The 12,681-nt window shown below is 53.1% G+C and overlaps 1 protein-coding gene across 3 annotated transcripts in view; it reads right to left on the bottom strand.

Moving 5' to 3' along the window:
• Nucleotides 1–1,457: 1,457 nt before the first annotated feature.
• The window catches only part of Evl (Enah/Vasp-like), a 128,287-nt gene continuing 117,063 nt past the window's right edge, over nucleotides 1,458–12,681 (bottom strand). For 2 of the 3 annotated variants that reach the window (XM_052185094.1, XM_052185093.1), the window contains exons 8-14: nucleotides 9,599–9,659; nucleotides 8,062–8,125; nucleotides 6,488–6,554; nucleotides 6,341–6,403; nucleotides 3,904–3,970; nucleotides 3,662–3,719; nucleotides 1,458–1,935 (exon numbers count right to left, since the gene is read on the bottom strand). In XM_052185094.1, coding sequence (XP_052041054.1) covers nucleotides 1,898–1,935; nucleotides 3,662–3,719; nucleotides 3,904–3,970; nucleotides 6,341–6,403; nucleotides 6,488–6,554; nucleotides 8,062–8,125; nucleotides 9,599–9,659 — 418 coding nt within the window. In that variant the 3' untranslated portion in view covers nucleotides 1,458–1,897. The remainder of the gene's footprint in view (nucleotides 1,936–3,661; nucleotides 3,720–3,903; nucleotides 3,971–6,340; nucleotides 6,404–6,487; nucleotides 6,555–8,061; nucleotides 8,126–9,598; nucleotides 9,660–12,681) is intronic. The other variant, XM_052185095.1, reaches the window with a different exon arrangement.

The following is a 12,681-nucleotide window of genomic DNA, read 5'->3' on the forward strand; positions in this document are numbered from 1 at the left end:
TGGGCTGCGGGAGGTCCCTCCCTCCACACCACGGAACAGTTCCACCTCAGGCCCTCTGACTTGTGAAACCCTGAGCTCGGTGAGGGTCAGTGCAGGCTGGCAGCGGTGAGTCCATCTATCTGGACAGGTCTGGTCGTGGTGACAGCATGCCGTCAATCTCGCCCCATCCTACATGGAGCCGGCTCCCAAGTCAGATGGCTGTGGACACGTGTGTGAGAGTCAGGGGCAGGGCACAAACACTGATGTGATGGCATAGCTGTGATTAAAGAGGCAGCCTTGGCTAGTGGCCTGGTGCCCAAAGCAGGTAGCAGCAGTGTGCTGGAAGAAGGTGCCTCGGTAGAGGCACGAGACTGGGCCCAGCCCCACGGCTCCCACTCTAGTCTGAGCCTGAGACGGTAGGCCTGACCAAGGACACTACCACAGAGGAGGCCAGGGAGGGAGGGAGTGCTCCAGCCATTGCCTCATGCCTAGGAGTGGCTCCTGTGGTGCCACCGGGAACAGGTGTCCCTGAAGAGTGACTGTTGAGATGACATAAGAAGGCCTGGTCTAAGAACTCCCCAGATAAGAGGACTTTGAGCCAGGGCAGGTGGCCCCGCCCTGAGCACACAGGCTAATCCAGGGACCCAGGGGAATCCCAGTGAGTCTAGCTGCCACCCTACTGTCCTGGATGTGCCTCACCTCACACAGGTGACCAGCCCTCTTCCTGTAGACAGTGCCATAGGCTGTGTTGAGACCTCTCCTCATGTCAGAGGCTGTGCGGGGGGCATTTTGACAGATGCTGTGAGGGCTGAAGGACGTTCCTGTCAGGAATGTGGAGAGTGCTGCCTTGGCCAGGACTAAAGCTGCTTGGTTTTCCTCTCTCAGTCCTTGCCTTTAGGATGACTGGAACCCAGTGAGATGGAATGTGCTACGGGCCTCACCCCATCCTCTCCCATCCAGCCTCAGCATCAAGTAGGCATTCTGTCCTATGGCCGCGGGAGGTCTCAAGGTCCCCATGGCTGGTCTCCTGCCATATTGACATGGCCCTTGACACCAAGAGCCAGAGGCTCCCTGGAGCCGCAATGGAGATTGTGCTGAGACCCTCCCTAGGTGGCCATGGGGTGTTTCCGGCAATGTCAGGGTATCAGGGAGGCTGTGTGGTGAAAGCCTCCCGTTACCTCACCGAGCCTCAGGCCCACTTCTGACACCTGACACATTGAACATGGAGTCCCTGTGTGTCCGGGGAGTAGGCTGCCCTCATAGCATGGCCACCTGAAACCCCGGGGTTATGTGCAGGACCTGAGGCGCAGCTCCTCCAGGAAGAGGTGCCCGGAAGCCTGCCCACCCTCTGGGATGCTGTGATGGAGTCCAGCTGCTTTCCGAGGTCCCCCTTTCCCCTGTTACCCTTGCATGCTGGGCCCGTGAATTTCCACCAGGGCAGCCCAGAGCCAACGCACGAGAGGGAGTCGGAGCCTGAGTGGACAGTGAACAGTTTATTATCTTGTGGACATAACGCGCACTGCGTGGACAGACTGCGACACCGTGTGTGCTGGAGCTGTGCTGAACTCTGACAGCTGTGGCATGGAAAGGCCACGCCGCACCCAGCTGCCCCCTGCCAGCTGAGGCGCCAACAGTGTCACCTAGGAGAAAACTTGGAAGCCATCTAATAAAGCAGGTGATTTGGGGTGTTCTCTATAAACCAAAGGAATGTACACTTAAATAAGCAAATATAAAATACAAAAAAGGAATAGACCCGGTGTTCTGTGTCAGATACACTAAAAAATCCAGGAGTTGAAGTTTGTTTCCTCATTTTAATATTGTATCACAGGTTGAGACGTAAGTATATCCCAGCTTCCGCAGGCTCCATGTTCGCCGGGGCCCGCACGGCTCCTTGCGATCCTCCAGGGCTGGCGCCATCTTACGTGGTGCTGATCCCACTTAGCTCCTGCCTGATGGCTAGGGCAGGACAGGAGAGCAGGGCTCAGTGTGGCAGGGAAGGGCCTGTTCAGGCTGCCGTGGGCGCGCATGGGCTGGAGGCCCACCAGCACGGCAGCTCTGATACAGACCTCGGGGAGGCAACCCAGCCCTCCCCAGCCCTCGTGGGCTTCTACCCCTAAACACAGGAACTTGAAATTGCCAAAGTCTATGCCTTGCCTCAGAGCTGGGCTGAGCTGTTTATGGGAGGGACCCAGAGTTTTCCTAGAATGGCAGGTGGGCACCCACACCTGCCCAGGGCTGTATGTGATACAGTGGGGGTCTCTGGCTGCAGAGCTATTATGGACTGTGCTAGTGTCATGACCTGGCCTTTCCCCTCCAGGACAGGTTCTGTTCTGGATGCCCGAGCATCTGTTTAGTCTTCCCAAATGCCCTCTTCCTTCTTCTGGCCCCTCATTCTGCCCCGCCCCCATCTGGGCTCCCATCGCTTAGCTCCATACTCTCCCTCCTCCCTTCACAGGCCTCTGGTATCCTCACAGTGGACAGACATTGCTGGAGCCAACAGTCAGAGAAGGGTCACCATTAAGTATGGGATCTTGCTGGGCAGTGGTGGCGCACGCCTGTAGTCCCAGCACTTGGGAAGCAGAGGCAGGTGGGTTTCTGAGTTCCAGGCCAGCCTGGTCTACAGAGTGAGTTCCAGGACAGCCAGGGCTACACAGAGAAACCCTGTCTCGAAAACCAAACCAAACCAAACCAACTAAACAAAAAATAATGGGATCTTTGCAGGGCCAGGACCCTCACAGACTTTCCTGGGGCTGACAGCATGGGACTACACTGCGATGGCAGGCAGTGACTGAAGCAGTGACAGGAAGGCAGTGATGCCTGTGCTCCTGCCTCCCTGAGGAGGGACAGTCCTGAGCATGTTTTACCACTCCGTCTCTTCTCAGGCAGCTGTCTTGAAGATAGCCTGCTGCACTCAGTGTTTCCTACCCAGCTATTTCCCCAAGTGTCAGAAAGGGAGCCCCGCCGCCTGCCCCGCCCCAAGTCTGGAAGTGCCTGGCAGCAGTGAGATTGCTAACTGCTGTTTAGCTGTGCTGCCTACTTCTCTAGTATTCATGCCCGCTCTCCCAGACCTGTACCCTGGTGGGACTGGACAGGCAAGAATTGCGCCCCCTGTGGCCAAGGGTGGTAGCTGCTATAGACACTGGCCACCAGGTCCGCACAGAACACCTTCCATGGGAGCCTGCCATTAGCTGCCTTTCTAGTGCACTCACTGCTGCTGGCCTGGGAACCAGGGAGAGGTGAGGCAGCAGGTGGGCTGCAGGCACAGGGCGTGCTGCTCTGCTCCAGCCCAAGTCAGCCCTCAAAGGCCCTGGTGGGGTCAGATGTGATCCGAGGGTCACAGTCTCAGTTTTTAGAGCCAGGGTTCCTCTGGGAAGGAGAGAACACCATGTCTGCTCCCTGCACAGGCTCATGCAGGCTCCAGAGGCAGCAGTGGCAGAAGGATTGGACAGGCAACAGGCGTGAACAGGAAAGGACAGCAGCTTCGGCACCCACCCTCTCCTGCACAAGGGATCTGCTGAGAGGCTGCTGAGGCCGGGGGGCCGCAGATACAGAAGCCACACCGGAGAGATACGCAGTGTGGGTAAAGCACTTTGCTTCTCTGCACCTAGGTTTCTGCGGCTACACGCTGGGTGCCGGCTGCGGGGAGGACAATGAGCTCAGCCCTGGCTGAGGCCCCACTCACCATCAATGATCTCCTCCTTCACCTTGTGGAGCTCGCGAACCACCTCCTCCAGGATCTCCTGCCGGGCAGAGCCTCACAGTGAAGGACAGACGCTGGCTCCCCCCCAGGGGATGTGCTGCAGGGGTCTTTCCCTCAGCCTGGCCCTGGGCAAACCCTGCCCTCACCACCCCTCAGTGCAGGATGGCTGCCCACAGGCTGCAGGGTACCCAGACACTTTCCCTCCTCTGGATCCCAGCTCTCACCTGTTTCATCCGGTCCAAATCTAAGGCATCCAGGCCCACATCATTCACACTCCCAGCAGGCTTCACCCTGGAAGAATAACAGGTGGTGTGGGAGGTGGTTGTCAGGGTCTACAGCCACCCGTGCTGGGGCAGCCTGGGGTGCCGGAGTTCCCTGCCTTGTGCTCAAGGGCCACCTGCTTCCCAGCCCTTCCGCTGTATTTTATCTAAGGCTGCCGGGAAAGGATGTGCAAGTCCCACCTCCCAAAGGTTTCTCCACAATCCCTTAACCACATTTCCCGTCCAAGTCAGGACACAGGGCCATAGGAGCAAGCTTCTGGCTGGAAAGGCCTTATGAAGAGTAGACAACTGAGGAGGGATAGTACTGATCAAGTCTTCTGCTGCAAGGGGCTTGTGATCCTAGCTGACTTCTGGGTGGTGAAACTGACCCGAATCAATGACACCAGAATCCAAGCTGGGGCACCACGTCAAGCTAGCACTCCTGGGCAGGAAGTGGCTTCCCTGCTTCTCTTCTTCATGAGGTAACCAAGGGTGTCGCCTCGCCCCTTCTTTGTTGGCTTTACTTTGAACAAGTTGTGGACTGACATCCCTGATTTGAACCAATGCCTTGTGTCCAGGCACTCTCAGATACTCACTAGCCTCAGTGGGAATCTAACTCCAGGGTCTTTGAGGACATGGTGGGGTGCTGAAGGCAGACACGGTCTGGACCCAGTTCCCTGCTCATGTGGAGAGAAGAGCTATTGAAGCCTGTGGCTCCAGGGAGAGGGACGAGGCTGGAATCAGGCAAGGGAGACTGGGATGTGATGGAATTCGAATGTCCTTTATGGAGACAGCTTGCTGTGTAAGGGGCACATTACGAGAGTGAGAGCTACTGATGTCTAAAGTTTGGGAGAGGAGGCTGAAAATGAAGTAGGCCATGGTGCGGAACAGGTCTGCCAGGAGTTCTGGGTCCTGGTAGGCAAACACAGCTAGCTTCAGGTCCTTCCTGGGGCTGCAGGCACCATTTCAGCAGTGACTGCTGGGACCTCAGTCATCCACCTTCCATCTTCAAGCCCCAGCTCTCCATAGCCACACAGCAGCCATCATGAGCAGTGTGTATGCTGGGAGCAGGTGGTTATTGTACTTTTCATTAAAATCAGAGTCCAGCACTGGGACTAGATGGCCTGGGTAGGATGCTATCCACGGGGGAGGGGGGCTTCTCTGAGGAGAAAAAGGGCAATGGGGGGGAGTTTGTAAGGGTAGAAGAGAGAGGGGGGCTGTGATCTGGATGTGAAGTTTATTTTAAAAAAGAAAGAGGGGAAGGGCGGAAATGAACCACAACAAAAATACTAGAGACCAGATTTGGCCTAAAGCTACAAAGAGATTTCATTCTTATAGAGAGGCCTCCGCCAGGTGTCTGCCCAGGGAAGGACACTTGACCACTGAGGAGGTGAGGGCGTTCTCTGAGAACCCACTGCAGTAAGGACCGCAGGCCTACTCCAGCCTCGTCCGCCAGCCTTCCCCTTCTTTCTATGTTCAAGTGTCCTGCAGGGAGCTTGTGTGTAGAAAAGCAGCTTGCACTGAGAGCTCGTGCCCAGTCTTCCTGTGTCCAGCCACACGGCCTGCTCTTCAGCTTGGCTAGGGTGGTTGAGCTCAAGGCGACATCTTCCATCTCCTCAGGTTGATTGCTGCTTCCTAAATCTCTGCAGCACAGTCTCTCACTCAGAGGCCTGGCCAACCCCTGGCTAAAGCTTCCACCCCAGACTATCGCTGCCCTCAATGTGGTCTAGAGCTCCTAGGCACCACAGCTACCTCTGGCCACAGCCTGCTACGCACAGGCTTGCCTGTCAGGGCTGGGCTAGAGTTCTTTCTCATCACATTGTTTTACTCTGCAAGCCTGACTTCTGTAGTCACCTGCTTGTGACAAGAGCTGCTTGCTCCCATCTGGGGTGGCCAGCAGAGAGATTTCCTGGTGTGGGCTTAGGGGCCTTCAAATGCAGGCGTATTTAGCTTCAGTTACCATCTTTGTCTTTTGGGTCAGCTGAGTTCTCAATGGTCTATCCTGCTGTCATATTGTCATTTGGTTTGAGAAAAAAGGACAGGGAGAAGTTGACTTTTGCGAAGGCTGACCAGGTGTGCTGCGTGTAGACAAAGGGGCCCCAAAGACGATCTGAAGGGTGCTGTACTGAGGGAAGCAGCAATGGTGGCACTGCCTGGTGGGACGGTCTGACAGGATTTGCTTCTCTTTCCCTGTGGCAGTCATGCCTCTGCAGAGGAAGGAGCCAACTACAGCCCTGTCTCTAGCTTTGCCTCTCCCCAGGTCTGAAAGAGCAGACCACCCTTCCCAGAGCAAGTTGTTAATACTAAGACACAAGACAGGGTTGGGGGTGTTAGTCATGGGCCAGGGGACAGAGGAGGCCGCAAAGCCTGGGCAACACATGGGCAGGAGGGTTGTCGGTACCTAGAGTGAGGCTGCGACTGAAGGGGGCTCTTAGCTTCCGGGCTCTTGGCCACAGACGGGGTTCTACGGCATGGAATGAAGCAGACATGTGAGCCAGTACCAGAGGCCACCCACACTGGTCGCTTGTCCCTCCCCAGTACAGCTCACCTGGACAGCAACGAGGACACAGGCTTCTCCACCGAGTTGCTCCGTTCCCAGGGCTTTCGGCCAGCCTCTGCCAATTCAGTTCATGAAGGGTCAGAGCTGAGAGGACTGCTGTCACCCCACTCCCCAGTCCTCTCTGCAGGAGCCTACGCGGACTCTGGGGCAGAGCCCCTGTGGGAGCTGCTCAGCGTCGAGCTGCACCCTGGCCCCAGGTCTCAGTCCCCCTTTCAGCAGGAACTGTGGGTAGCCTGCTGTCACCCCTGAACCTTGAGTACTCTCCAGAGAGCTTGGTTCAGCTGAAGGGGAAGCAGCCACTCCAGCTACGGATGAGCAGCGGGACCCGAGCCACTCTCTTATTGCTCTGGTCCTGGCACATGCTCCTGTGGCCAGCTTCCTGTCCTACTGAACCTCTGCCCACTAGTCTCTTCACACTAGAAGGAGTCTGGCCTGCTCCCTTCCTGAGCCTGAAGTAGCTTTCCCTTTTCTAAGTTTAGTAGTACAGGCTGAGGGTGCCTCATTTGGATTCTTGGAACCAGAGGTCATTGCAGATTCAGAGTTCATGTGAAATTCACTGGAAGTTTTAGAATTTGGAGCATTTTGTGTTTTTGGACTGTGGATGCTCAACCTTTGTTGTACTAGATTACAATTCATGCTCCAATTCACAAGAAATAGACTGAATTAAGCAGAACACCCTGGCCACGGATCAGACAAAGGGGCATTGGGCTGTCCAGCACTAAGCTGAGCCTTGTCTGCAGAGCAGCCACAGGCTGAGGGAGGTTGCCTCAAAGCCACCTGGCAGGTGCACAGCCCTATAGAAAGAAGATCTGGGACCACAGCCATACTCCAGGTGTGCGGCCTCAAGCAGAATGCTTGACCATGGCAGTCAAAGACTGCTGTGTGCAGGAAATCCCTTCTACTGCCAAGCAGGGAAACGCGGTAACCCACAGGAGGGAAATGAGGGCAGTGACAGAGCAGCCATCTAAGGCGGGGAGCAGCACTCCACACCCTGCAAGGCTGGACACATGCACACTGGTGTGAACCAAAGCTGACAGGAGCATCCATCTGTCCAGCGGGCAACCTGACTCCTCCGCCTCGCCTCCCACATTCCCGGGGCCACGGCTGCCTGCAGGGACTGGGGCAGGGTCGGGGCAGTGTTTCTAGTAGAGAAAGGCTGATTGGTGATCTAACTGTAGCATCAGTCTAGCTGGTATTATACAGGACAAAGTATGACATTAAATAGCTTCTTGGCCGTGTGGCTAAGGGTGTGGCTGAGCAGTAGTGTGGTAGCTTGCTAGACTAACGTGTGGAGGCTCTGGATGGTAAAACATTCCAGCACCACTAAGCCTCCAGCCCTGACATGATGTCTCCACTGTGAATGGAATTGTGCTTTTCCCTTAGCAGGACCAGGGCCAGGGGCCCCTTGTCACCCCTGCCAGCTGACTGCTTGGGTTCCTTGGGGAAGTGTGGAGGCTCTGAGGACCTGGAGTGCAGCCCATCTGATGCTCTTGTCCACAGAGGGAAGTGGGCAGAGCAGCTCTAAGACGATCTCAAAGCTTGTAGGGCAGGTGCCCTCTTACCTGAGGAGTTAGGTGGCTGGCTGGTGGCTCGGGTCCCTGGGGATGGGGAGGTGCTAGGATCTTCCTACAGTAAGAGAGAAGGACCTGACGTTAGTTTGTTAGTCGTTACCTGCCGTGTACATGTACACCAGCTTGCTTCCCACTGTCCTCAAGGCAAATGATCAGTGTATATCTATCATTAAAGAGCAAAATCCTCACGTCATCATAGGGAGGTCACTGGGCTGTCGCCAGTGAAGAAGGCAGCTAGCTTCTCAGGACCCCGGCACCCTGCCTGGGCCTGACTTAAACAGAAGATCTGCCTTTTTTTTTTTTTTTTTTTTTTTTAAGGTGGGAAAAATGAGGACTGTGGCAGGTTTCACCAGAGCCTCCTTATTGAAAGCCGTAGGCGCTGTGGCCTGAGGTATTCAGAAGCTGGGGCTGGGAGTACTTGCTGGCACCTAAGAAAAGCCAGTGCTGACTCTGGGATCTGAGGCCCAACACACCCATGTAAATATCCAGTGGCACTGGCCAGCATGTTTGGCTTAAGGCCACAGGGGTTCAAGACACAGGGCAGTTGGGTGAGGACACCATTTTGGTCTGCAAGGCAACCCTGTCTGTATGAAGGGCATGTCAGGAGCAGAGAGCTAGGGAAATGGGGGGTAACCTTCTTAACCTGGAGTCTGAGAGGTCATTTTTAGTGAGTTAGGATCATGTACAAGTTCAGGCTGAGAGAGGCTATCTGGTGAGCAGAAAGCACTGCACATGCCCAGCCCAGTGAAGCGGCTCGTGTGCAGACGTGAGGAGAACAGACTGGCAGGGAGGCCTGGAGGCCAGGGGCGCCAGACCTACCTCACTAGCTAAGCACGTGAGGAAGAGCAGGCAGTCAGCATGAACTGGGCCCCGCTGGCCATAATTCTCTAGTTCTGCTAGTGAGGTGCAGCCTTCACACTGTTTGTAGGCTTTTCCTCAGTAGTCCCAGTAGAATGTCTTTTTAAAGAAAGCTTATCATGCACATAAATAAATTAGTCACCATAAACAGAAGTTGCGGCTGAGGCCTCTGTGTTGACAGACCAATCACCATATGCCTGCCTGCCCGGGACAGAGCCTGGGGTTCCAGACCCCTGCCATGGCTGGGGGCCACAGCTCCCACTGGGATCCATGGATACTCAAGGGGAGTGTTTAGAATTATAAGTAAGTTGAAATAAAACCAGTTTGGCTTCCATCAGACTTCAGTAGATGTACCCAAATCTCTTCAATGCGGCGGCCCTGGCATGCTGGAGTATAATGGTCCTGAGTTCCCTCCCTGGGATTCTCTAAGCATTCCTGGTGGCTGGGACTTTCCTACTTCTGCTTTCTCTGCTCCAAGGGTCTGGTCAAAAGAACACTCAGGCTTCTTGCAAAAGCAGCCTGTTTGGGCCTACACCGCAAAGGGATCCCTGTGCCCCCCTCACAGCTACGTCCAAACCAGGTACCCAGCTTCCAGAGACCTCAGTGGGAGATGAGCTTACACTGGAGGCAGGCCTGAGGCTGTAGGCCGGCTGGGGAGAGTGGTGCCTACCGTTTGGCTCTCATCTTCCTTTCTGTCAGCGGGCTTGTCTGTCTGGGAGGCTGCCTTTCTCCTAGATGTTGGGGAGAAAAAAAAAATGACAAGTCAGCTTCCCAAGGTTTTGCTGTGTCCTAGAACTCTGGGCCGCCTCCACTTCCTCTTGCCTCCCTGACAGACTGTGTGTGGCTTAGGATGTCGGTGTATGTGGACAGGCCATGTGGTTAGGTTAGGCGCCCTTCTTTTATGAGCCAAGGCGAGCAGGGAAGACTTTCTGTAATCACCCATGACCTAGACTCAAAACTGGTCTGGGCAGGAAGTAAGCACTTGGGGTGTTTCTTTGCTTACTGAGCTGGTGGTGGCCATAGCTTCTGAGGGAGAAACATGTTAGTGCTCAGGTCGCCCAGGGCTTAGGACCAGGGTTACTCAAGGCCTGTAGATGGACTGGAATCCTGGACCAGTCTGTCCCTTTTGAGTCAGAGCTGTGGGAAGCTTCTGTTGCAGCTGGTTGGCTAAGGAACCTCAACCCTAGCATCATATCACAGTGGGGAAGATTTTCTCTTGCCACACTTGTGTCTTGGACCTCGGTTAATAAAGCCACACCCTTTCTAGTCTAGAACCACACTGAGGAGCTAAAAGTTCTCTCTCCAGGAGAGCAGCAGGCTGTTCTATACTCAACCTCTGCATTTCCCTCACACGCAGGAATCTTCTAACTTTCCTATTGCCTCCTGGTCTCAATGGTCGCCTGCACCTGGCTCCCTCCCAGGTGTAGACACAGGCACTCGTACATCCCAGCAATGTGCTCCAGTGGATTTTCAGTTGTGAGGTCTCTCATATCTGAGGTGAGCGGCCTGGCAGGAGTGACGTGAGCCTCATGTATGCTGGGGAGCTGTCTCCGGCTGCCAGTGGCAGGGGTCAGATGTGCTGTCAGGACAGGTCATGAACAAGGAACAGTGAGACAGCTTGACCACTCATGGAGTGTGGTGTGGCCCAACGGTTAGCACAACCATGGCCATGCCTGGGCCCCACAGAGGCTACTGTGGACATCGCTCTGCCTGTGGCCGTCACAGCCAGTACAGTCCGGGAGCTGTAGGGAAACTCTAAGGGGCGCCCAGCCCCTCACTAGGCAGTGTTACTGGCCTCACAATAATAGCGATGGAGATTTTTCAGGCATGGCTACTGGAGCAGATTAATGATCTAATCACCACCCTCAGAGGGAATTTAGAGATGTAGACGGTTAGTGGCCTTGGGGGAGCAACTTGAGGTTCAGAAAGGGGCAGTATTAATAGTTGAGTTAGGGAATTTTTCTGAGGTCAGGGAACGAGAAACAATGGCAGCCTGACTGGCACTAGCTGACGTGTCTTCCTTCCTAAGGCTGGGCTGAGGAGCAAGGTGATGAGTAATCTCTTGTACTCATCTTTGCCCTCAGCTTCCTGATGTGACTTAATAAAAACGTTGGTACGTGTAGATGCACCCTGAGGATTTAAAATGACTGATGGTTTTTTACATAAAAGTTTAGATTTATGATTCTCTTAAGATTTTATGATTACTTTTTATGATAAACAGTAATTCTTTCTTTGTAACTACAAATTGCAGCCTTCCATTAAGAGAAACTGGCTGAGAAAATTATTTTGCTTGCTTATATTTTGTTAATCTATAACAAGTTGCTTAGTTATGAATGCATGTGAGTTCTTGGGAATGACTCCTTGTTGCTTTTAAACCTGCTCTGTTTAACCTGTACTAAGTAACGTTTACTCACGGGAGGGTATCGGCGAGCGTGTTTTCCTATGTATATTCACTGTAATGGATCACTTAATGAAAAATAGAATGTAATGTAATCACACTATGATTTTGTGCCCCTTGAAAGATTTTGTTAGGATATATAAGTTGTGGAAGAAAAAATAGTTGTTATATATGTGTGTGTGTGTGTGTGTGTGTGCGTGTAGTGTCTGTGTGTTTGTGTCTCTCTGTGTGTATATGTGTGTGTATTGTGGGTGTTTGTGTATATATGTGTGTCTCTGTGTGTGTGTGTGTATTGTGGGTGTTTGTGTATATATGTATGTCTCTGTGTGTGTGAGTGTGTGTGTGTGTGTTGTGGGTGTTTGTGTATATATGTATATCTCTGTGTGTGTGAGAGTGTGTGAGTGTGTATTGTGGGTGTTTGTGTATATATGTATGTCTCTGTGTGTGTGAGTGTGTGTGTATTGTGGGTGTTTGTGTATATATGTATGTCTCTGTGTGTGTGTGAGTGTGTGTGTGTATCATGGGTGTTTGTGTATATATGTATGTCTCTGTGTGTGTGTGAGTGTGTGTGTGTATTGTGGGTGTTTGTGTATATATGTATGTCTCTGTGTGTGTGTGTGTGTATTGTGGGTGTTTGTGTATATATGTGTGTGACTCTGTGTGTGTGTGTGTGAGTGTGTGTGTATTGTGGGTGTTTGTGTATATATGTATGTCTCTGTGTGTGTGTGAGTGTGTGTGTGAGTGTGTGTGTGTGTATTGTGGGTGTTTGTGTATATATGTATGTCTCTGTGTGTGTGTGAGTGTGTGTGTATTGTGGGTGTTTGTGTATATATGTATGTCTGTGTGTGTGTGTGAGTGTGTGTGTGTATCGTGGGTGTTTGTGTATATATGTATGTCTCTGTGTGTGTGAGTGTGTGTGTGTATTGTGGGTGTTTGTGTATATATGTGTGCCTCTCTGTGTGTGTGAGTGTGTGTAATTCTTCCCCTCCTTTTCTCGCCAGCCCCAAAGAGTTTCTCACTCGTACCAGTGAATCAAGCTTTGTTCCCTCAGAGAAGTCTGCTGAATGATCAATCACTGACTCTATACCCGCCTCAGTTTCCCCTGACCTGTCAAAGCTGGCCTTTGACAAGTGTTTCCTCCCACAGACCAGGACCAGTGAGTCTCATTAATTCTATCTCTGTATTTCTTCCCACTCTGACCTATCTTAACTGTGGCCTACTCCATGGCAACAGTCATCACCTCTTCCTGGATGACAAAGGTCTCTTCACTAGTCTGCCCAGTCGCTTTATCCCATGATGCCCATGATGCCCATAAGCCATGTTTCATCTCTTAAAAACAGAGAGATGCCTGTGTG

Source organism: Apodemus sylvaticus, chromosome 6 (genome assembly GCF_947179515.1).
Source record: "Apodemus sylvaticus chromosome 6, mApoSyl1.1, whole genome shotgun sequence".
NCBI classification, from domain to species: domain Eukaryota; kingdom Metazoa; phylum Chordata; class Mammalia; order Rodentia; family Muridae; genus Apodemus; species Apodemus sylvaticus.